The sequence below is a fragment of the Lepus europaeus genome, chromosome 18 (assembly GCF_033115175.1).
Source record: "Lepus europaeus isolate LE1 chromosome 18, mLepTim1.pri, whole genome shotgun sequence".
NCBI lineage: Eukaryota > Metazoa > Chordata > Mammalia > Lagomorpha > Leporidae > Lepus > Lepus europaeus.
The window spans coordinates 45,235,583-45,257,816 of NC_084844.1; the positions used below are offsets into that span (position 1 = coordinate 45,235,583).

A 22,234-nucleotide genomic window follows, 5' to 3' on the forward strand; every position below is an offset into this window, starting at 1 on the left:
CATAAAAGGTACACTTATAAGGTATGTGCCCTTCTGTGATGTTAAAAGGAATGAGCTCGTATATATGATAACTAATAGTCAATAATGATCTTTTTTTTTTTTTTTTTTTTTTTTTGATAGGCAGTGTTAGACAGTGAGAGAGAGAAAGGGCCAGGAGCCTGTGCTTCCTCCTGGTCTCCCATGCGGGTGCAGGGCCCAAACACTTGGGCCATCCTCCACTGCACTCCCGGGCCACAGCAGAGAGCTAGACTTGGAGAGGAGCAACTGGGACAGAGAACCCGGCGCCCTGACCGGGATTAGAACCCAGTGTGCCTGCACTGCAGGTGGAGGATTAGCCTAGTGAGCCGTGGCGCCGGCTCTTGGAGAGGTGTTTGAATCAAAGAAACAGGAATGCAGACTGCTGCACCTCAGACCTGTGGGGTCAGTCTGCTTTCCAACAAGACCTCCCAGGGATCCCACACCCACTAACGCCTGAAAGCAGAGCACATCTGTTTTTGCTATCTTCCAAAATCATGCTTCTTTAATAATTTCTCTCACATTTGCTGTTCTTTTCCAAACACTGGTTCCTACCTGCCAAAAAGCTCCTCACACATCTGCCACGTCCCACTTTCAAGGTGCCACAAGATCAGCCCATAGTCCCTTTTCCATGTCTTCTACATCCAGTTCATTGGCGCATCCTGAGAGCTTCACTTCCAAAATACATCTGAACTGCATTCACATTTCCCCATCTTCCCTCTCATTGACCTGGCCCAAACGACAATCATCAACTGATCAAAGGGCTCCTACCCACTCTCCCTGCTTCCTTTCCTACTGCTTTACAATCCATTCTCAAAATTCCCAGAGTGAAGGTTTTGAAAACAAAAATTAAAACCATGTCACTCTTCAGCTTAAAACCCAGCCAGCGCCGCGGCTCACTTGGCTAATCCTCCGCCTGCAGCGCCAGCACCCCAGGTTCTAGTCCTGGTTGGGGCGCCAGATTCTGTCCCGGTCGCTCCTCTTCCAGTCCAGCTCTCTGCTGTGGCCCGGGAGTGCAGTGGAGGATGGCCCAAGTGCTTGGGCCCCTGCACCTGCATGGGAGACCAGGAGGAAGCACCTGGCTCCTGGCTTCAGATCGGCACAGCGTACTGGCTGTAGTGGCCATCTGGGGGATGAACCAACGGAAAGAAGACCTTTCTCTCTGTCTCTCTCTCTCTCACTGTCTAACACTGCCTGTCAAAAAACAAAAAACAAAAAAAAAAAAACAAAAAACAACAACAACAAAAAAAACAATGGTTATCTTATTTAGAATACAAGGCAAACTCCTTACGATAGCATATAGGCATACATAACCTGCTTCCTACTTCCCCTACAAGATCTGTTTAAATCATGCTCATCCTTGCATTCCAAGCTCAAACCACACTACCTTCTTTCTGCCCCTGCAAGATACCACTGTGAGGCAGGCATAGTGCACAGCACTTAAGCCACACCTTGGGCTGCTTGCATCCCATATCAGAGTGCCTGGGTTTGATTCTTGGCTCCTCTGCTTCCAATCCAGTTTGTTGCCAATGTGCACCCTAAGAGGCAGTAGATAATGGCTCAAGTACTTGAGTCCCTGCCATCCATGTGGGAGACTCAGCTGCAGTTCTAGACTCCTGGTTTTAGCCTAGCCCAGCCCTAACTGTTGTGGGCATTTGGGGAATAAGCCATCAGATGGAAGATCTATCATTCTGCCTTTCAAATAATACAAGTAAATAAAAAATTTTTAAAAAAGAAAGAAAAACCCAACAACCCACGAAGTCCTACACAGTGCTTCCCTTTATGTTAAAACAACAAAATCCAGCTCTCTCCTGTCTTAGGGCATTTATTTACATTTGCTGTCTCTCTACATGGTAGGCCCTGCACCCAGATCTTTGTAAGGCTGGATTCCTCTTGTTATTCATGTTTCAGCTCAGATCTGACCTCAGAAAGGCCTTTCCTGACCACGCTACCAATCATCCTACTTTATTATGTTCTTCAGAACACATATTACTCCCTCCATGAATATGTAAAATCCGAAAGCTGGGACCATGTCTGTCTGTCTTGGTCAACACTGTATCCCCAGTGTTTGGAACAATGCTCAATGTCTAGGATGTACTCAGTAAATACTCAACTATCATTTTTTCCCCCTCCTTTTCTTCAATGCCAAGTCAAGTGAATCCACCTTCCTTTCCATCCTCCACTCCACCAACATGATTCTACAAACTCCTGCTCAGGAACCCCAGCAGCTACCCTGTCTTCATGTTCTCTGGCCTGTGCAGCACCTGACACTGACGACCAACCTCTGCATCACAACAGATGGTTCCCAGAATTCTGTGCCCAGACTCACGGCCTCCCTTCCATTCTCCCTGAGGCTCCAGCCATCCGTACGCTCACTCTTACGGTATTTCTACATCATTCTCTTTCCGGGGTCCCAGAACTGTGGCCATGCCCCTGAAACCCACTTCCAGCTGGACAGTGGCTTGGGACTTCACTTTGAAGCCAGGGTTCCTCCTCCTCACAGTGGCCTCTGAAGAGAGCTTCTCTGACTTGCCAGGTCCCAAGCTGAAAGCGTTCAGCTCTGTTTCAGGATGAATCCGCTTTTGTACCCTACAGATAACAAGCTGTGACGTCTGACAGGTTTTTTTCCCTCTAAGATGTCTCTCACACTTCTTCCCTCTTCCATTTCTGTTGGCACCATCGTTCTCCAGGCCATGTGAGTACCACCTAAACTACCACAACTTCACAACTGGTCCTCCCACCTTCGCTCCTCTAGTTTCACCTGTTTATTTAATCCTGGCTGCTGGCAGGTGGGGGCAAACTAGCAGATGGCAGCTTTGTCTCTGCCTCTCAAAATAAAACAGTGGGACTAAAAAAAATCATTTTTAAGAAAATAAAATAAGCTCCCACAGGGCAGCTTTGCTTCATGTGACCCCTCTGCTCAAAAACCTTAACTGCTTATTGTACACTGAATTAGGACAAACTATGGTGCTGGTAAAACTCTTTTTTTTTTTTTTTTTTTTTGACAGGCAGAGTGGACAGTGAGAGAGACAGAGAGAAAGGTCTTCCTTTGCCGTTGATTCACCCTCCAATGGCCGTTGTGGCTGGCACGCTGCAGCCGGCGCGTCTCGCTGATCTGAAGCCAGGAGCCAGGTGCTTCTCCTGGTCTCCCATGGGGTGCAGGGCCCAAGCACTTGGGCCATCCTCCACTGCACTCCCGGGCCATAGCAGAGAGCTGGACTGGAAGAGGAGCAACCGGGACAGAATCCGGCGCCCCAACCGGGACTAGAACCCGGTGTGCCGGCGCCGCAAGGCGGAGGATTAGCCTATTGAGCCACAGCGCCGGCCTAAAACTCTTCTTCTGTATGAGTAATTCTAACTTTCTTCTAGTTTTTTTTTTTTTTTTTTTTTAAATTTTTGACAGGCAGAGTGGACAGTGAGAGAGAGAGAGACAGAGAGAAAGGTCTTCCTTTGCCGTTGGTTCACCCTCCAATGGCCGCCGCGGTAGTGCGCTGCGGCCGGCGCACTGCGCTGTTCTGATGGCAGGAGCCAGGTGCTTCTCCTGGTCTCCCATGGGGTGCAGGGCCCAAGCACTTGAGCCATCCTCCACTGCACTCCCTGGCCACAGCAGAGAGCTGGACTGGAAGAGGGGCAACCGGGACAGGATCGGTGCCCCGACCGGGACTAGAACCCGGTGTGCCGGCGCTGCAAGGCGGAGGATTAGCCTAGTGAGCCATGGCGCCGGCCACTTTCTTCTAGTTTTAAACCTTACTCCTCAGGATCACTAATTTAAATGCAGATTATAGAGACTTCACCCAGAGACCCAGATTCAGGACATCTGGAGTGAGATCAGGAATCTGCGATCTTTTTATTTTTATTTTTTTGACAGGCAGAGTGGACAGTGAGAGAGAGAGACAGAGAGAAAGGTCTTCCTTTGCCGTTGGTTCACAGCCCAATGGCCGCTGAGGCTGGTGCACTACAGCTGGCACACCGCACTGATCCAAAGCCAGAAGCCAGGTGCTTCTCCTGGTCTCCTACGCGGGTGCAGGGCCCAGGGACTTGGGCCATCCTCCACTGCACTCCCAGGCCACAGCAGAGAGCTGGCCTGGAAGAGGAGCAACCAGGACTAGACCCTGGCGCCCCGACCGGGACTAGAACCCGGGGTGCCGGCGCCGCAGGCGGAGCTACGACAGCACCGGCCAGGAATCTGCGATCTTAACAAGCACCTGGCGACTCTAATGTACACAGACTTCAGACCTCTTTCTGAGAAATCAGCCTCCCAAGATTCGCTCCAGGTAAATTACTCACTGAACACCAAATCTGCCTGGAGCACATCTAGAATGCCTCCCACTGCAACCTCCCTTCATCTCAAGTTCATCTCAAATGCAAATCACTCCAGGAAGCCTTGATTCCAGGAAGCAACCCCACCTTTGAAGTTAGATATTTTGCTTGTACATCTCTGAAGACACTTTACTTCTGTCTGTATTATCTATTTTATTGCCCTGCTGGACAAAAGCCACTTGCCGTGTGTTACCTTGCGACTCCTCCTGCATACCAGACATGGAGAACTATTTGAGTTAACGCTGCAGAGGTCCAGAATGCTTTACACAGCATGCCCCTTGGGTGCCACCACCAGCAACAGAACCCTGGGCTGCCTGGATCTTGCAGAGAATTCCTACAACTTTATGTTGCCTTGGCACCCACCCTGAACATAAGCTGGACCTTCTCAAAGCAGATGCGGTGTCAAGGATGATCCTCTTCTCTCATGGAAGACAACAGAGAAGATCACACTAGAAAATGTTCTTTCTGGGGCCGGTGCTATGGCACAGCAGCCTGAAGCGTCGGCATCCCATATGGATGCCGGTTCTAGTCCTGGCTGCTCCTCTTCCGATCCAGCTCTCTGCTGTGGCCTGGGAAGGCAGTCGAAGATGGCCCAAGTCCTTGGGCCCCTACATCCGCGTCAGAGACCCGAAGAAGCTCCTGGCTCCAGACTGGCGCAGCTCCGGCTATTGTGGCCAACTGGGGAGTGAACCATTGGATGGAAGACCTTTATCTCTCTCTGCCTCTCCTCTCTGTGTAACTCTTTCAAATAAATAAATTAATTTAAAAAAAGAGAAAATGTTATTTCTTAGCAACGGTGTGTCTTTACCACAATTTTAGCCACATCTCAAACAGATGTTTGTAGAAGTATAGATGCAGTAACTCAGACAAATGTCAATATAAAATAACTCAGGAAAACAATGAGAGACAAGTCCTACAAATATTGAACATTATAAAAAGCCTCAATGATTAAAATAGGGTTATTGGCACAAGAATGAACAGGCTAATAGAAAAGAACTGGAAATCCAAAGGCTCTGGACATGCTATGCATGGCCTATCAGACTGAGGGGCAGGGAGAGGAGGGACTATTCAGGAAAGGTATGCGTCAACTAGGAGGCCAACTGGGAAAAATGTCAGATCCATACCATATACTCTAGGCCAGGATGAATCAGATCAAATCTAAAAACCAAAACCCTAAATTCCAATAGAAGACAACTTTAGTAATTAGAGTAGGAAGAGTCTAATTAAAAACTCTAAAAGACTTCAAATACAACTAGAAGTAAAAACTTTTCATAGGTTAAAAAAATGTGTCATAAACAACAAACTGGGAAAAAACTTGTAACTGATGTTAATATAGTTCAGAGAAATGATGCTCAGCCTTACAACTAGAAAAATACAAATTGAAACTACTGTGAGAGAGCCGTGTTTACTTACCATAATGGCAAAAATCTAACTGCCTGATAAATACTTTATCTTGATAAAGCTAAAGGGAAAAAGGCTCTATCAAACACTGACGATCATGGTATAAATAACAATCTCTAGAATAATCTAGCATTATATATCAAAATTACAAATGTGGCCGGCGCCGTGGCTTAACAGGCTAATCCTCCGCCTTGCGGTGCCCACACACCAGGTTCTAGTCCGGGTCGGGGTGCTGGATTCTGTCCCGGTTGCCCCTCTTCCAGGCCAGCCAGCTCTCTGCTATGGCCCGGGAAGGCAGTGGAGGATGGCCCAAGTGCTTGGGCCCTGCACCCGCATGGGAGACCAGGAGAAGCACCTGGCTCCTGGCTTTGGATCAGCGCGGTGCGCCGGCCGCAGCGTGCCAGCCACGGCGGCCATTGGAGGGTGAACCAACGGCAAAAAGGAAGACCTTTCTCTCTGTTTCTCTCTCTCACTATCCACTTTGCCTGTCAAAAAAAAAAAAAAAATTACAAATGCATAATATTTCTGACTCAAAATTCTATTTTTAGAAATTTAACAGGTATATACTTATAATGTGCATATGTACATGACATAAATTATGTATTCCAGTGTTTTTTAATAGAAAAAGTAAAAAAAAATAAGTCTTTTGAATAAATTTCAGAACCTCTAGACAATGCAAAAGTCTGAAAATAGTTTTTAAATCTAGAAACTCATGATGTACCAACATGGAAAGATTTTCAAAACATATTAATAAAAACTTTTAAAATATAAGCCGGCGCCGTGGCTCAACAGGCTAATCCTCCGCCTTGCGGCGCCGGCACACCGGGTTCTAGTCCCGGTCGGGGCACCGATCCTGTCCCGGTTGCCCCTCTTCCAGGCCAGCTCTCTGCTGTGGCCAGGGAGTGCAGTGGAGGATAGCCCAAGTGTTTGGGCTCTGCACCCCATGGGAGACCAGGATAAGCACCTGGCTCCTGCCATCGGAACAGCGCGGTGCGCCGGCGGCAGCGCGCTACCGCGGCGGCCATTGGAGGGTGAACCAACGGCAAAGGAAGACCTTTCTCTCTGTCTCTCTCTCTCTCACTGTCCACTCTGCCTGTCAAAAAAAAAAAAAAAATTAAAAAAAAAAAAAACTTTTAAAATATAGTACAGAATAACGTGACTAATATACTAACATCTGTACAAACACAGATGGGAAGAGAGTATGTAGTTGCACTGGATTTAAAAAAAAAGATCTGTGGAGGGATAACCAGCAGCTACTACTACTAACAGAAACTAATCCTTTGGTAGTGTGGTAGGAACCGGAAGGAAGAAGCACAGGGTGGAAAAGCTACATTTTACTGTATACTTTGTTATATTTTTGATGTTAAATTTTTTTAATCAAAGGAGTCTTTTTTTTTTTTTTTTTTTTTGACAGACAGAGTGGACAGTGAGAGAGACAGAGAGAAAGGTCTTCCTTTGCCGTTGGTTCACCCTCCAATGGCCGCTGCGGCTGGCGTGTTGCAGCCGGCGCACCGCGCTGATCCGATGGCAGGAGCCAGGTGCCTATCCTGGTCTCCCATGGGGTGCAGGACCCAAGTACTTGGGCCATCCTCCACTGCACTCCCTGGCCACAGCAGAGAGCTGGCCTGGATGAGGGGCAACCAGGTAATCAAAGGAGTCTTTAAAATAAAAAATAAAAATACAGATAACTAGTTTCCATTTCCAGGGAAACTGATTATGTAGGGGTGCGCCTAGGCCTATATATTTTTTTTCAGCTGAGGGCCACTGTAATAATTTCCTAAGCCAATCGCAACAGCTTCCTATCCGTTTCACAGCACTGAAAAATACTGGTTTTCCTTTTTGTTTTAGTAGAGAATACATTATTTCTAAGAGGATCTGTAGGCTAAAAGTAGAGGGGACACATTGAGAAAGCACTGCAACAGAGGTGACTACACATTTTCAAAACAGATCTGCCTCAACTTTCAACCCAAAACACAACCTACAATTCTCTTCTTTCAAAAAGAATGCCTTGGAGGCTGGTGCTATGGCATTGTGGGCTAAGTCTCCACCTGCAGCACCGGCATCCCCTATGGACACCGGTTGGAGTCCCAGATGCCTCTTCTGATCCAGCTCTCTGCTATGGTCTGGGAAAGCAGTGAAAGATGGCCCAAGTCCTTGGGCCCCTGTACTAGCATGGGAGACCCACAAGAAGCTCCTGGCTCCTGGCTTCAGATCAGTCCAGCTCTGGCAGTTGCGGCCATTTGGGGAGTGAACCATTGGATGGAAGACTTTTCTCTTTCTCTCCCTCTGTCTGTAACTAACTCTACTTCTCAAATAAATAAATAAGTCTTTTTTTAAAAAAAGAACGCCTTTAGCATAAACACATTTCATTCAAAGCCACCTGAGCTTCATGGCTGTGCATTTCAGTCATCATTTATCTTGCCTACAAGGCTAGGCAAAGCATAGGTACTAATTTGTGGTTTTCAAACCACAGCTAGACTCTTCATTACCAAAGAGTCAGGTCCAATAAAGAGGAGTCATTCGGGAGATTGTAAAACTTTAAAAACCTACCACACAGAAATCTGCAGTGAGCAACTTAGGCACAGTCATTAAGTAAATAATCCTGTAAAACATCCATACTAACGACTTGGTAGTATCTTACTATTTCTCCAAGGTAGGGGTACAAGAGGAAAAAAAAAAAAAAAAACATAAACTAGATCTGCCTTAATTTTTTTTTTTTTTTTTTTGGACAGGCAGAGTGGATAGTGAGAGAGAGACAGAGAGAAAGGTCTTCCTTTTTGCCATTGGTTCACCCTCCAATGGCCGCTGCGGCCGGCACATCGTGCTGATCCGAAGCCAGGAGCCAGGTGTTTTTCCTGGTCTCCCATGCGGGGGTGCAGGGCCCAAGCACTTGGGCCATCCTCCACTGCCTTCCCGGGCCATAGCAGAGAGCTGGCCTGGAAGAGGGGCAACCGGGATAGAATCCGGCGCCCCGACCGGGACTAGAACCCAGTGTGCCGGCGCCACAAGGCAGAGGATTAGCCTGTTAAGCCACAGTGCCGGCCATAGATCTGCCTTAATTCTTACCAGCCACTCAACACCCTCTACCAACCTCATGGTCAGGACTTGGATTTTAGACACACCATTAATCCCAGGATCATTAAAGCAAACATCAGAGGCCAATAGGATGCCTGTAATCCGTTAGAAGTATTATCTGGAAACTTATGCACCACTGCAGGACCTTCACCTCTACACCACACCATCTTTATCTAATCATAAATAAAGGCAAATTATGTAGGAGAAAGGTCTCTGCGAGCAGGAAGGGAGAGGAACTAACATTTACGGGATTCCCACTAATGCCAGGCACTATGCCTTGCATTTTTGTATTTACTACCTTATTCAGTCCTCATCCCAATGAGGAAGGTATTTTAAATCCCAAACTAAACTTCAGGTTAAGTAACCTACCCAAGACCACAGGCTATTTACTGACACAGGCAGAATTTAAACCCAGGTACCTCTGACTCCGAAGTCTATTTTTCCTGCTACACTAAGTCTCTTCAACACAAGGTAAATATGAGATAATCCAAATAAAATCATTTACTCAACAAGTATTTAAGAAACAGCTATTGTGTCAAGTACTGAGCCAGACATGTCACACATGAACAAACGGAAACTTGAGAACTCCAGGGACTTGTCCCAGGTCACACGACCCCTAAGTAAGAAGACTAAAGCTCAGTCTGACTCCACAGACCGTGCTCTCGACTCCCCCACAATGCTGCCTCTGCAATTTAAAGGAAAACATGAAACATTAGTGTTCTCCATTATAGTAAACACACAAAATTTAGGCCAGTTTCACTCCACAATCCACAGGAGGCCTAGTAATGGGCCCACTGGCTGAAAGAGGACACTGCTTGTTCTCTTCTAAAGCAACGTCACAGTTTTCTGCACACTCATTCTGGATTTGGATAGTATTAGATTCTAAACTGCTTTGGATAATAAATACTGTTACCACCTCGTATTTGTTCAGCACTTCTTAAGCATTCCAAAATTTTTCAAATCCATTATTTTGACTGATATAACTATCAATAGCTTCCCATCTTTATTCCTACAAGATGAAGCCTAAAGTTCTGGCATCCACCCCCGATCCCTCACATCTCTGCCTTTCTAGCTCCACTGGCTACCAATCACACCCACAAAAAGCTCGTTGCAGCCACCCTATTCTCTGAAGGTTCTTCCTTCGTTCATGCCACTGCACATGCAATTCCCTTTGCCTGGAATGGTTTTCTGTTATCTACTGAATAAAGTCCTACTGTTCTTTCAGGAGCTCGTCCAGATTTCTTCCCTGTGCAACTATCAGCTCACTGAATTCATTATTCTCTGTGATCACCAAATCCTTTGTCCCACACGTAGTGTAGGATTTACTGTAATTATTCACATGTTTTCTTTTTCCCAGACACTGAGCTCCTTGACAGCAGAGACTTTTTCTCTGTGGTGGCCCTAGGTGGGAAACTCACAGAAACTACTCAGTATTTAAGAAAGAAATAAAAGAATAAATTATGTATGGACCACTAAACCAGGAATTAGAAACAGAAACTCAAGCCTAAGTCCCATATTAAAATGCAAAGTAAGTTTAAGCCTCAGCTTTTTCACTTGCACTGTTAAGTAGTTTTCATTCAATTTAACATTCATTACAATGACTATGCTTCCTAATAAGTTTAATCAATGGAGTATTCTGAGAGTGTTTTAGAAAGGTCTCACACACAAATCCAGTTAATTGTCATTACCTCCTCCATCATGGTATCCTGCGTGGCTGAGATTTCTGCTTTGGTGGCTCCGCTGTGCACCATGTTCCGCAGTCGTATGCAGAATTCTCTCATCTACGGGAGAAATGTATTCAGCACTCCAACAGTTGCACAAACTGTAAACGAACCTAACAGACCAATGCTAGTACCATTCTGCAGATAACTCCACCGAGACCCAGGGCAAAGTTTATAAAAGCAAATGTGGGGGCTGGCAGTGTGGTACAGTAGGTTAGTCCTCTGCCTGCAGCATCAGCATCCTGTATGGATGCCAGTTTGAGTCCTGGCTGCTCCTCTTCCAATCCAGCTCTTTGTTGTGGCCTAGGAAAGCAGAAGATGGCCCAAGTGCATAGGCCTCTACACCCACATCGGAGACCTGGAAGAAGCTCCTGGCTTTGGATCGGCTTAGATCCAGCCATTGCAGCCAACTGGGGAGTGGACCAGTGGATGGTAGACCTTTCTCTGTCTTTCCCTCTCACTGTCTATAACTCGGCACCCCGGGTTCTAGTCCTGGTTGGGGTGCCAGATTCTGTCCTGGTTGCTCCTCTTCCAGTCCAGTTCTCTGCTGTGGCCTGGGAGTACAGTAGAGGATGGCCCAGGTCCTTGGGCCCTGCACCAGCATGGGAGACCAGGAGGAAGCACCTGGCTCCTGGCTTGGATTGGCGCAGCGCACTGGCTGTGGCAGCCATTTGGGGGTGAACCAACGGAAAAGGAAGACCTTTCTCTCTGTCTCCCTCTCTTTCTAACTCTGCCTGTCAAAAAAAAAAAAAAAAGGAAATGTATTTCCCCCAGCAGTCCACTTAAATACACAGCACAAAATACTGTCCGTGAAGAGAGAAGAGACATGGCTTGTTCCTAAAGAACACTAAATGGAATGGTTACTGCTCTCCAACTGATAGTTTCTTCTGTGACATTATGTGTCTGGGTGTGGGGAAAACGCCTGACTCCGTAATGCCTGTCACCTTTAGAAAACATAGAAGACAAGGGGACTGTGACACTGAGTCACTCCAGATTTTTCACTTAGAGTCTATTAGCTGTCCCCAGCACTTTCTCTGCCAACTCACTATAACCATGCCTACGTCAATCTCCAACAGTTTCTACTTTTGTTGCTTTCAATTTCAATATACAGGCAAATCTGAAATTTACTATGGTGCTAAAGAAGATTTGCTCCCATTAAAAATGGAATCTAATGCTATACTATCTGTGATCTTTTAGTCTTTGTTAAGAATCCCCAGGGTTGAAAATAACCTACTTCTAGTATTGTGGAAATACAACTATATCTACTTTAAAATGTAATTTTTCTCCCTGGGATGAAAGATTTCATTTCAGCCTCATAGCAGATTCTCCCAATTTCCAGTTCCCCCCAGAAAGCTATCTGGGTAGCAGAGCAGCATCCTTACAGGATTTATAATCCTCTTTGGGAAAATAGATTATGTAGAAAAAATGATTCATTAAGGCAACTAAAGCAATAAAAAGAGCTCAGTGACTAAATCAAGTCTCCAGCGGGTGGGTAAGGCCCATTGATGTGGTCCAGGAAGTCTCAGAACTCAGCATACTCTTCAAGGATGTCTCGGAAGTAGTTTTGTCTGGTTTGTTTCCCTCAGACATAAAGCTGTCCCAGCCCATCACTACAATAACCAAGCAAGAGGCACAGCACCTGGTGTACTTTCATACTTTCAGCCCATATTAATTGAGCAAGTACCCATAAGAAAACATTAATATCAACAGAAATAAAAGAAGATTTCAGGGATGTGTGTTGGGGGTATAATGGGTTAAGCTATCTCCTGGGATACCCACACCCCACATAAGACTGCCGGTTTAGGGGGGCCAGTGCTCACTTGGTTAATCCTCCCCCTGCAGCACCCACAACCCATATGGTTCTAGCCGGGTTCTAGTCCTGGTTGCTCCTCTTCCAGTCCAGCTCTCTGTTGTGGCCCAGGAAGGCAGTGGAGGATGGCCCAAGTACTTGGGCGCCTGCACCTGCATGGGAGACCAGGAGAAAGCACCTGGCTCCGGGCTTCGGATCAGCATAGCTCCGGCCATGGCGGCCTTTTTTGGGGGTGAACCAATGGAAGGAAGACCTTTCTCTCTGTCTCTCTTTCTTACTGTCTATAACTCTACCTGTCAAAAAAAAAAAAAAGAGTTCTGGTTTAAATACTGGCTACTCAACTTCCCACCCAGTCTCTTGCTCAAACAAATGATGTCTTAAGTGCTTACGCCCCTGCCACCTACATGGGAGACCTGGATGGAGTTCCAGGCTCCTGGCTTTGGCATGGCCCAGCCCTGGCTGCTGTGGGGCCCTTAGTGGGGGGAACCAGCAGATGAAAGATCTCTCATTTTCTCTCTCTGTTGCTCTGCGTTTCAAGTATATGAAAATAAAGACTTTTTTTTTTTAAGTGAAAGCGTTTAAAAAGAAAAAAAACCTAACCCTAACCTCAATTATTTTTAATTAATATGTAGCTACACTGCTTTTGATAGACACTGGCAACAACAGCTACTCCATACATAAATCTTTGTACATTCCCTTTAAGAACCCAATTAGAAATTTTCAGGCAAGTACTGTAAAGTCAGCTGCGCCCTGTTCCATGTATATACCTTGTGATTCAGAATGTCATTCATCCTTCTGCTTGCCTCTGTTGTATGTGATTCAGGGAAGCATTTCTTTGGCACAACACCATATTTTTCTAGAAGAAAACAAATGTTAGCGTTCAATAAGGTAAAAGTATATGTCAGTATTAGGATCTCTGCTAAAAATATCTAAATATTGGCCGGCGCTGCGGCTCACTAGGCTAATCCTCCGCCTTGCGGCGCCGGCACACCGGGTTCTAGTCCCGGTCGGGGCACCGATCCTGTCCCGGTTGCCCCTCTTCCAGGCCAGCTCTCTGCTGTGGCCAGGGAGTGCAGTGGAGGATGGCCCAAGTGCTTGGGCCCTGCACCCCATGGGAGACCAGGAGAAGCACCTGGCTCCTGCCATCGGAACAGCGCGGTGCGCCGGCCGCAGCGCGCTACCGCGGCGGCCATTGGAGGGTGAACCAACGGCAAAAGGAAGACCTTTCTCTCTATCTCTCTCTCTCACTATCCACTCTGCCTGTCAAAAAAAAAAAAAAAAAAATAAAAAAAAATAAAAAAAAAAAAATATCTAAATATTTAAAAACAGGTTATATTTTGCTGACTTTAATTCAGAAAATCTTTTGCTTCTTACTATTAAATAGATTTTAAATGTGCATATTTATACACCTATCCTAGAATTAATTCTATTCTTTTTACTTCACGTAGTGAAGTGCTTAGCATGATAAAGTTTTCTCAAAAGATACTGCTTTGGATGAGGACATTTTTAAACAGTTGCTGTTTTAATGTTTCCTGATTGCTTCAATAATACAAGAGATAAGCTTTTTCACGAAAAATTAGTTCTAGTTTGTATTTTCTTCTCCAACTCACCCATCAAAGTACCTATCTCCCGATCTCTCATTTGAGAAAGGCAATTTATTGGTAAGAATGGGAAATAAAGGTTCTTATACCCAACTATATCAATTTCTTGAAAACCAATTAACTCTGTACTTACCTACCAAAGAAATGGCCTATTCCTAACTATCAAGCCACGCTCAACTGTGCTGTACCAGTTCTGTTAGTGAGAGGCTCTTACCAATAATGTTGACAAGCATATCCCACTGCCCACCGTCATTTGTAGGGTTCATAAGCAAATACTGCACCAGCCTCCCATCCTCAGGTTCCTTTTTCTGTGCTGTGTCCACAAAAGCATTCAAGAAGAAATAACAGCGTTCAACCTAGAACAAAGGAAGTTAAATAAAATGAATGGAAAACAGAGTCAATAACTTTATTGGCATTATCAATGGAATGAGAGCCTTGGAACTACCATGGACTCAACATAACAGGCTTTTTAAAACTAAAATTGGTGAATAAGTATCAGCAAATAGTTTGTAGGACCAGCTGAAGTCTGTTACACCTGTGTACATGTTCCTACACAGTGTGTATGTTTACACATCCCAATAATGAAGTGAAACGTATTTCAAGTTTTCAACCAACAAATATCAAAGGGACACTTATATCTTACAGAATTTAAAATGGAGTAAAGTTATTACTGTTCTTGAACAAGTAAAAAAGTCACTTGTTCAAGAACAAGTAAATTACAGAAATTACAAAATTATAGAAAGGAAATTAGATCCTAGAATAACCAAAAAACCTCAATGAAGACGATTAAAAGGTAAATTATAGAAAACAAAATTTAAAATATACATGAGCAAGTAGCAAGGCGAGTCAGTAGACATCTTATTTCCTTGCAAAGAGCAACCACCTGCTAACTAAAAGCAGTTCTACCTTTGCAAAGAGTCAACTTCTGATGTTTTGAAATTCAGTATAAGTGGTGTCCCACCTACAATGCAAGGGTAGACTAGAGATGAAAAAGCAAGAAAAACAGAGGCCATCCCTACCAAGAATGCTACTGAAAATAAAGTTATGCAAGCTCAGTGCCGTACCTTGTCCCAGAAAAACACATAAGATTGACTAAACTCAAATTCTTCAATATTCAATTTTTTCATGAATGGAAGTCTCATAACATTCAGACAAGAAAAGATCCAGCATCGCCCTGAAACAAGAAAGCAAAACAAGAAATCATAATGAGTGTTCACACTCACATGAGATTACACTATTCCAACTGTATTTCCCAACACTGATCCCAAGAGGAGATTTGGAAAATTGGACAATTATGACTAAATCAGAAAGAGCAGAAACATTAAAAACAAAAGACAGGTAGCAATCACTGTTTGCAATGTATGTGTAAAGGCTCAATACCTTTAATGTATATAAAAACTCTACATATCATGTAAAGAATCCATTACAAATCATACTAGAAAAGGAAGCACCACTAGAAAAACATGAGCAGAAATCACAAACAGATCATCCAGTGGCTAAAATAGATACAGATGACGAACTTTTTTTGTTTAAAGATTTATTTTTTTTATTTATTTGAAAGACAGAGTTACAGGCCGGCGCCGCGGCTCACTAGGCTAATCCTCCGCCTTGCGGCGCCGGCACACCAGGTTCTAGTCCCGGTCGGGGCACCGATCCTGTCCCGGTTGCCCCTCTTCCAGGCCAGCTCTCTGCTGTGGCTAGGGAGTGCAGTGGAGGATGGCCCAAGTCCTTGGGTCCTGCACCCCATGGGAGACCAGGAGAAGCACCTGGCTCCTGCCATCGGAACAGCGCGCTACCGCGGCAGCCATTGGAGGGTGAACCAACGGCAAAAAGGAAGACCTTTCTCTCTGTCTCTCTCTCTCACTGTCCACTCTGCCTGTCAAAAAAAAAAAAAAGACAGAGTTACAGAGAGGGGTAGAGACAGAGACAGAGACAGAGACAGAGACAGAGAGAGATCTTCCATCTGCTGGTTCACTCTCCAAATGGCTGCAATGGCCAGAGCTGTGCCGATCTGAAGTCAGGAGCCAGGAACCTCTTCCAGGTCTCCCACACAGGTGCAGAGGCCCAAGCATTTGGGCCATCTTCTACTGCTTTCCCAGGCCACAGCTGAGAGCTGGATCAGAAGTGGACCAGCTGGGACTTGAACCGGAGAGCATATGGGATGCCAGTGCTTCAGGCTGCGGCTTTAACCTGCTACACAAAAGCGCTGGCCTCCAAAGAAACGTTTTTTTAAAAAGCTCATCATGAGGTACCTGCTAAGTGGGGAATTTCTTTTTTTTTTTTTTTTTTACTGATAATGCCCAAAATTGGCAAGGACTAAGGGAAATAAGTATTATCACTCTGGATAAGGATCTAAATAGGTGCAAAATACCTGACACAGTTTGGCAGCTGCTAGCTAAAGCTTTAACAAGTCCATACCCACGTCGGGTGTCTGGCCTAGCGGTTAAGTTGCTGGTTAGGATGCCCACATTCCACTTCGGAGTGCCTGAGTTCCACCCCTGCTTCAGCTCCTATTCCAGCTTCCTGCTAATGTAGATCTCTGGGGAGGTAGTGATGATGGCCTAAGTAACCGGGTTTGTGCCACCGACATGGGAGACCTGAACTGAATTTCAAGTTCCTGGCTTCTTGAAAGCATTTGGGAAATCAACCAGTGGATAAGATTTTCTCTCTTCCTCTCAAATAGAAATGGTAAACATTATATTAAAAATCTCTCTCTTTTAATATGGATTAATGTAAGATGACCTTAACATAAGTCAATCTCCTATTTTCCCAATGAGTTAAAAAAAAAAAAGGGAGGTATTTAGTCTACTGGATTATGTACACATTTAAAGATATAGATGGGAGCCGGCACTGTGGTGCAGCAGGGTTAAAGCCCCAGCCTGCAATGGCTTGCATCCCATATAGGTGCTGGTTCGAGTCTTGACTGCTCCACTTCCAATACAGCTCTCTGCTGTGGCTTGGGAAAGCAGTAGAAGATGGCCCAAGTCCTTGGGCCCCTGTACCCGTGTGGGAGACCTGGATGAAGCTCCTGGCTCCTGGCTTCAGATTGGCTCAACTCCAGCCGTTGCAGCCATCTGTGGAGTGAACCAGCAATGGAAGACCTCTCTCTCCCTCTCTCTCTGTAACTCTGTCAAATAAATAAAATAAATCTTTAAAAAAAAAAATAGATGAAACTAAATTATCCACCCATTACAATCATGTTAACATAATAAACAGATGGAGATTCCCATTTTCACACAGATGCATACTCTGCACATGCCTCAGTGCCTCTCCCACCATTAGATCCACTCTTTTAGTCAGAACACATCATCCTTCCTCCATCTAGTGTTTCAGTCACAGAAAAGTTTTCAGTCCACGCGTGATGTTGTCCCTGAAAATCTGATGCCAACAATCAACTGTACAATTATACTCTTCATTTGTCCTACATGTGTATAATCACAAACTCCCTATGTCACTACTTCCCGTACAGACTTAAGTGATCTTTTAATGACCTATTTATAATAATGTACAACATTTCCACATTAGGTCAAATCCTATGAATAGACTGTGTCCAGTTTTTGCCTTTAAAAAATGATCCAATTAAATGCTCACTATAAGTTCCTAAACCTGTGTGGACCAAAGTTATTTCAGAGTAATGTCTTTGCCAAATTGTATTCTTCTTCAGAATAATTAACAGAAAGTACCATTCTTAAGTCTCAATAAGGCCTTGAATACAGTAACTCTCTCTTTTCTAGGAAAATTCAGAGGGAAAAACCTTGACTTATATTTGGGTATAACTTTTTTATTGATATGGAAATATACACAATATATTAGGGTAAGTGAAAAAAGTAGGTTACCCAGTAATGTGTAAGCTATACAGAAACATGCATACATATAGAATAAAGACCTGACAGATACACAGAAAAAATATTCTCGTGCTGGTATTTTGAAAATTTCCCGTGCTGAACAAGAATAATTTTGTAACACGAAAAACAATTTTAAAATAATGTTTTCCCAAAGTTATCAATGCCTTAGCGTCGCACATCTTTATCTTTGTGCCTGGTTTCTCCTACACACTACATATTTTTAGTGGAGGGAATCTGGATGAACTGTTAATACGAAAAGAAACTCCACAGTTCATCTGCTATTTATATCTTCTGTAAATAAAAGTGACGCTACAGAATTACCAGCAGAAGACCTGACCTGCTCCAGACGATCGTTTCCAGGCTTCTCCCGAGGTCACTGCACTCTGAACTACCTAGGACCACTGTGACAGGACTAAGTGGCTCATTTGTGGCCTGACAGCCCACACCATGCCACGGGCTCTCTAGTACGGCAAAATATTAACTACTATAACGTTAGGATTCTCCTTAAAATTTAAAAATCAACTTTACTGAGGCATAACTGACATACAGTAAAATATACTCGTGCTTGATGCACACGGGTGTCAACTGGCTCTGAGAAAGCGCAGTGTGCTTTCTGTCCACACACTGAGAACAGCGCTCCTAAATGGCTAAAAAACGTCTTTAAAAACCCTTTTACCACACTTTCGTTGTGATAACGTTCTCCTTAGCGAGCTTCTGGGACAACCAGTCTTTGACGGTAGCCTTTTTTCTGACAGTAGTGTGCAATAACAGAAGGCAGGACGAGAGCCTGTCAACAAACAGCAAGGCCTGGTCTACGGGTGGGAACTGAGCCCATGAGCTCGGGTCGTAACCAAGAAGCGTACTTTAAAATATCTGGTGACATTTTTATGTAATCACATCGTGTCTCTTCTGTTGTATCCATCTGCGCAGGGCTCTCAGGGCAATTCTGGGGAGTCCTGTGGGGCAGGCACAATGGTGGCACGCTCTGTTTTGTGACCAAGAGCATACTGCCATGGGCGAGCCACAGAAGAGTTTACACTCTTGTAACTTGTCATTTGGCTCCGACCAAATGTGCTAACTAGTCACGGAGAGCGCCAGAAGCAGCCACACGGGTCCCGTCCGACACCTGCCTTTACCTAGTCTCCAAGCGGAGGGACAGGATCCTTCGGTACAAACCTCGGCTCCCCTAAGCCCACGCTTCCTCTAAGACACCCCAGCGGGGGCCGGCAGCGCTCACCCGAGCTCTTCTGGTTGGTGACCGGCTTGCCCTCCTGCGGCACGACGTGCTGGAACACATGCTGCGCGCCCTGCACCGTGGCCCTCCGCAGGCAGATGTCCAGCAGGTCGTGGGTGGTCCCCACATTCTGGGCAAGCACGAACTGGGGGTCGGCATTCAGCTTCTGAATGAGCGCGGCCACCCTCTCCACATTCAGTCCTGTCGGGAAGACCAAACGGGATTTCAACGCCAAGAAGACGCTGGAGACGACCGCTCCCGGCTTCCCACCTCCCGGGGCCGAACTTCGCGAGGGCAACGCCGCAGGGTCCCGCTCCGCAGGCCGCTCCATCCCCGCCACCGCCCCTGGCCCCGGCCTTCCCCGCCGCCGGGCCCTCACGGGCCCCGCGGAGCCCCCTCGGAGCCCCCTCGGAGGACCCCGGCCAGCCCTCGGCGGGGAACGGCGGCGCCTCACCCGCGTTGCTCATGGCGCCTAAGCTGCCCGGCGGGGTCACGCTAGCTCTCGGGGTCCGCAGGCCAGTGCCGGGCTTGCACTGTGGCTCTCGCCGCCTAAGTGGCCGGACCTGCCTCTCGCACCCGGAGCGCCGGAAAAAGGAAACCGGCTCGGTGGCGGCGGGGAGGCTGAGGCCCTGAGAAACGGGGTCCGCGGAGGGACAAAACTCCCCCCTCGCGTTGCTGACTCAGCGCCGTCGGGGCTGGCCCCGCCCGGGGGAGGGCCGACGGGGGCGGCCGGGCTGACGCGCTCCGTGCGGCCGGCGCCCCCGCCCGGGCGGGTCCAGAGGCCACCCCGGCCCCCGTGCCCCGGCCCCGTGCCCCGGCGCTGCCCACGGGCGGCTCGGGCGGCGCGGGCGCCCGCGGCCATAGGTGCTCCCGCTTCGTGGCCTCAGGGCCGTCGCTCCGAGCAGGGAGCGTGAGGGGTTGTGTGCTGGGCCCGAACCCGGAAAACTCCGGCATCGGAGAACTGACCTCGTTAAGACGCCAGGCCCCAGGGAGGCGCGGAGCGGCTCCCAAATTAAGCCGAGTGCTTACAGTGAGTGGGTTGACAGCCACCAGCGATGCCCCGGAGACTCTCCCCGCGGGCATCCTTCGCTGACCGCTGGCTGCGTTTTTTCCGCCGCAACGTGTTGCTCGAACTCGTCGGAGCTAAGTTTTAAAAGTCAGTGGAAAATGCAATTCCAGGATAGGTTTATTTTAGTGCAAGAAAAAAATGAAAATGAAATCCACGCATGGTTCGCTCTCTGCCACCCACTAGGAAGTTGCTACCCCGTGTGTCTGCTCATTTCAAGAAGACGACGTACTCCGGGTGTCACCGAGTGTGGGTGTGCCTCCAGCACAGTCCAGCTCGAACTCTGGGGCTTCAGTCTGGGCAAGGCGACGGTCAGCCTCAGGCCTCAGTGCAGGCTCACTGGTGGGCACCGGCCGGCACGCGGGGGTATACGGCCTGAGAAATCATTTGTTCTGGCCTTACCAAGGCAACTGCAGCAGAAATGGAAATTCAATAAATTTATACAGCAGGCTGCTTTTTAAGTTGGTACTGTTGTGTGGCCCCCGAATGATGTGATAGCTATCCAAATGGCCCCTGGCGGAAGCAAGGTTTCCCTGATCCTACCACACTCCCCACTCTAAGCTTACAAGATAATTCTGTGATTTTCCGAGGTTTTGAGGTAGTGAACACTTCATTTTTATTTATATCATTTCTTGTGCCCTGAAATCTCAACCCTAGTGAGTGAGTGGGATGGGAACCACAGGTGATTAAAAATATATATAAATATGTGTGTGTGTGTGTGTGTGTGTGGGAGTGGGCACCGCAGGTTAAGCTGCTGCATAACTCTGCATCCCATGCTGCAGTGCCCAGGATGAGTCGTACATCCGTTTACTGTGGAACCTGGAGTGTAGGTCTGAGATCGAAAATCATCAGTGGTTCTAAGAAACTCTGACATCTGGGAAAATCCATACTTAGACACCAATCAGTCCTTAGACAAGTTGCAATCTTTATGTCGCTAGGGAGACTTAGCCAAGGACTGGGAATGTGACAAACTACCTCCAACAGGGTTCACCCACTGTTTTACCGGGAGCTTCTTCCAATACCTGAAGAAATGAGCAGGCTGGAAATTACACTGAAAGAAATTATCAATCCTTTCACAAAACAATGTTCAAACATCCTGCCCAATTCCAATCATGTTTTTTTTTTTTTTCAAGATATACAATGTACCTGGCACGGGGCAAGTTGCTGATAATATGGAGACTCACAAAGCCTAATCTTGCCCTTAAAAAACTTGTAATATAATAGGAAAAAGACACAAAGCAACTTCTAGACAATCCATACTAGCATACCGATAGTGTTATATGTAGAAACAATGAAGAGAGTTAACTAGGGCCAGTGGCACCTCAAAAAAGAGGTGAAAAGTTGGCATAAACTTAAAGAGTGGATGGGATTTTACAAGGTATTTGCTGCACCAGCAAAGGCACAAAGACATGAAAGCATATAGCAAAGTCATGTTCAAGAAACTGCATCATAGTGTGATGTGGTTAAGGGCAAGAGCTGTGTGGGGTTCCGAGGCAAGGTGTAGGTCTAGAAAAATAAGTTTAGACCAGGATATGAAGGGTTTTATGTGCTACATCTGAGCATCTGGACTTTATCTTATCATTAATTAGAAACCAAAATAGATGTTTAAATAAAGGAGCAATGTGCTCACATCTGTGTAAAGAAAGAAATCTGGGCTGTGGTGTAGCAGATGAAGGCTCTGCCTGCAGTGCCAGCATCCCATACGGGCACTGGTTCTGGTCTCAGCTGCTCCACTTCCAATCCAGCTCCCCACTAATATACCTGGGAAAGTAGCAAAAGATGGCCCAAGTGCTTGAGCCCTTGTGGGAGACCTGAAAGAAGCTCCTAGTTCCCGGCTTCGGCCTGACCCAGCCTGGGTTGTTGAGGCTATTTGGAGAGTGAACGAACAGATGGAAGATCTCTCTCTCTCTCTCTCTCTTCTTTCAAATAAATAGATAAATATTTTAAAAAATCTTTAGAAGAAATGTGGTGGCAATGAGGAGGAAATAGACCCTGAAGATAAGGAAACTAATAAGAAGGCTATTCCAGTTGTGTACTTGGGAGATGACAAAAGCTTTCAACTGTGGAAACGGAAGAGGCATAGATAAGTGTTTAACTGAATGAGAGGATGGAACGTCCTTAACATCATTATTTTGGAGTTTGGGAT

General features: G+C 46.3%; 1 protein-coding gene across 2 annotated transcripts in view; it reads right to left on the reverse strand.

Moving 5' to 3' along the window:
- Nucleotides 1-22,234, reverse strand: part of BLMH (bleomycin hydrolase) — a 64,988-nt gene that overhangs the window by 36,767 nt on the left and 5,987 nt on the right. Inside the window, exons 1-6 of one of the 2 annotated variants that reach the window (XM_062215990.1) lie at nt 19,477-19,674; nt 19,026-19,223; nt 15,008-15,117; nt 14,158-14,299; nt 13,110-13,198; nt 10,500-10,592 (exon numbers count right to left, since the gene is read on the reverse strand). In XM_062215990.1, coding sequence (XP_062071974.1) covers nt 10,500-10,592; nt 13,110-13,198; nt 14,158-14,299; nt 15,008-15,117; nt 19,026-19,223; nt 19,477-19,489 — 645 coding nt within the window. In that variant the 5' untranslated portion in view covers nt 19,490-19,674. Of the gene's footprint in view, nt 1-10,499; nt 10,593-13,109; nt 13,199-14,157; nt 14,300-15,007; nt 15,118-19,025; nt 19,224-19,476; nt 19,675-22,234 lie in introns of those variants that run through there. The other variant, XM_062215989.1, reaches the window with a different exon arrangement.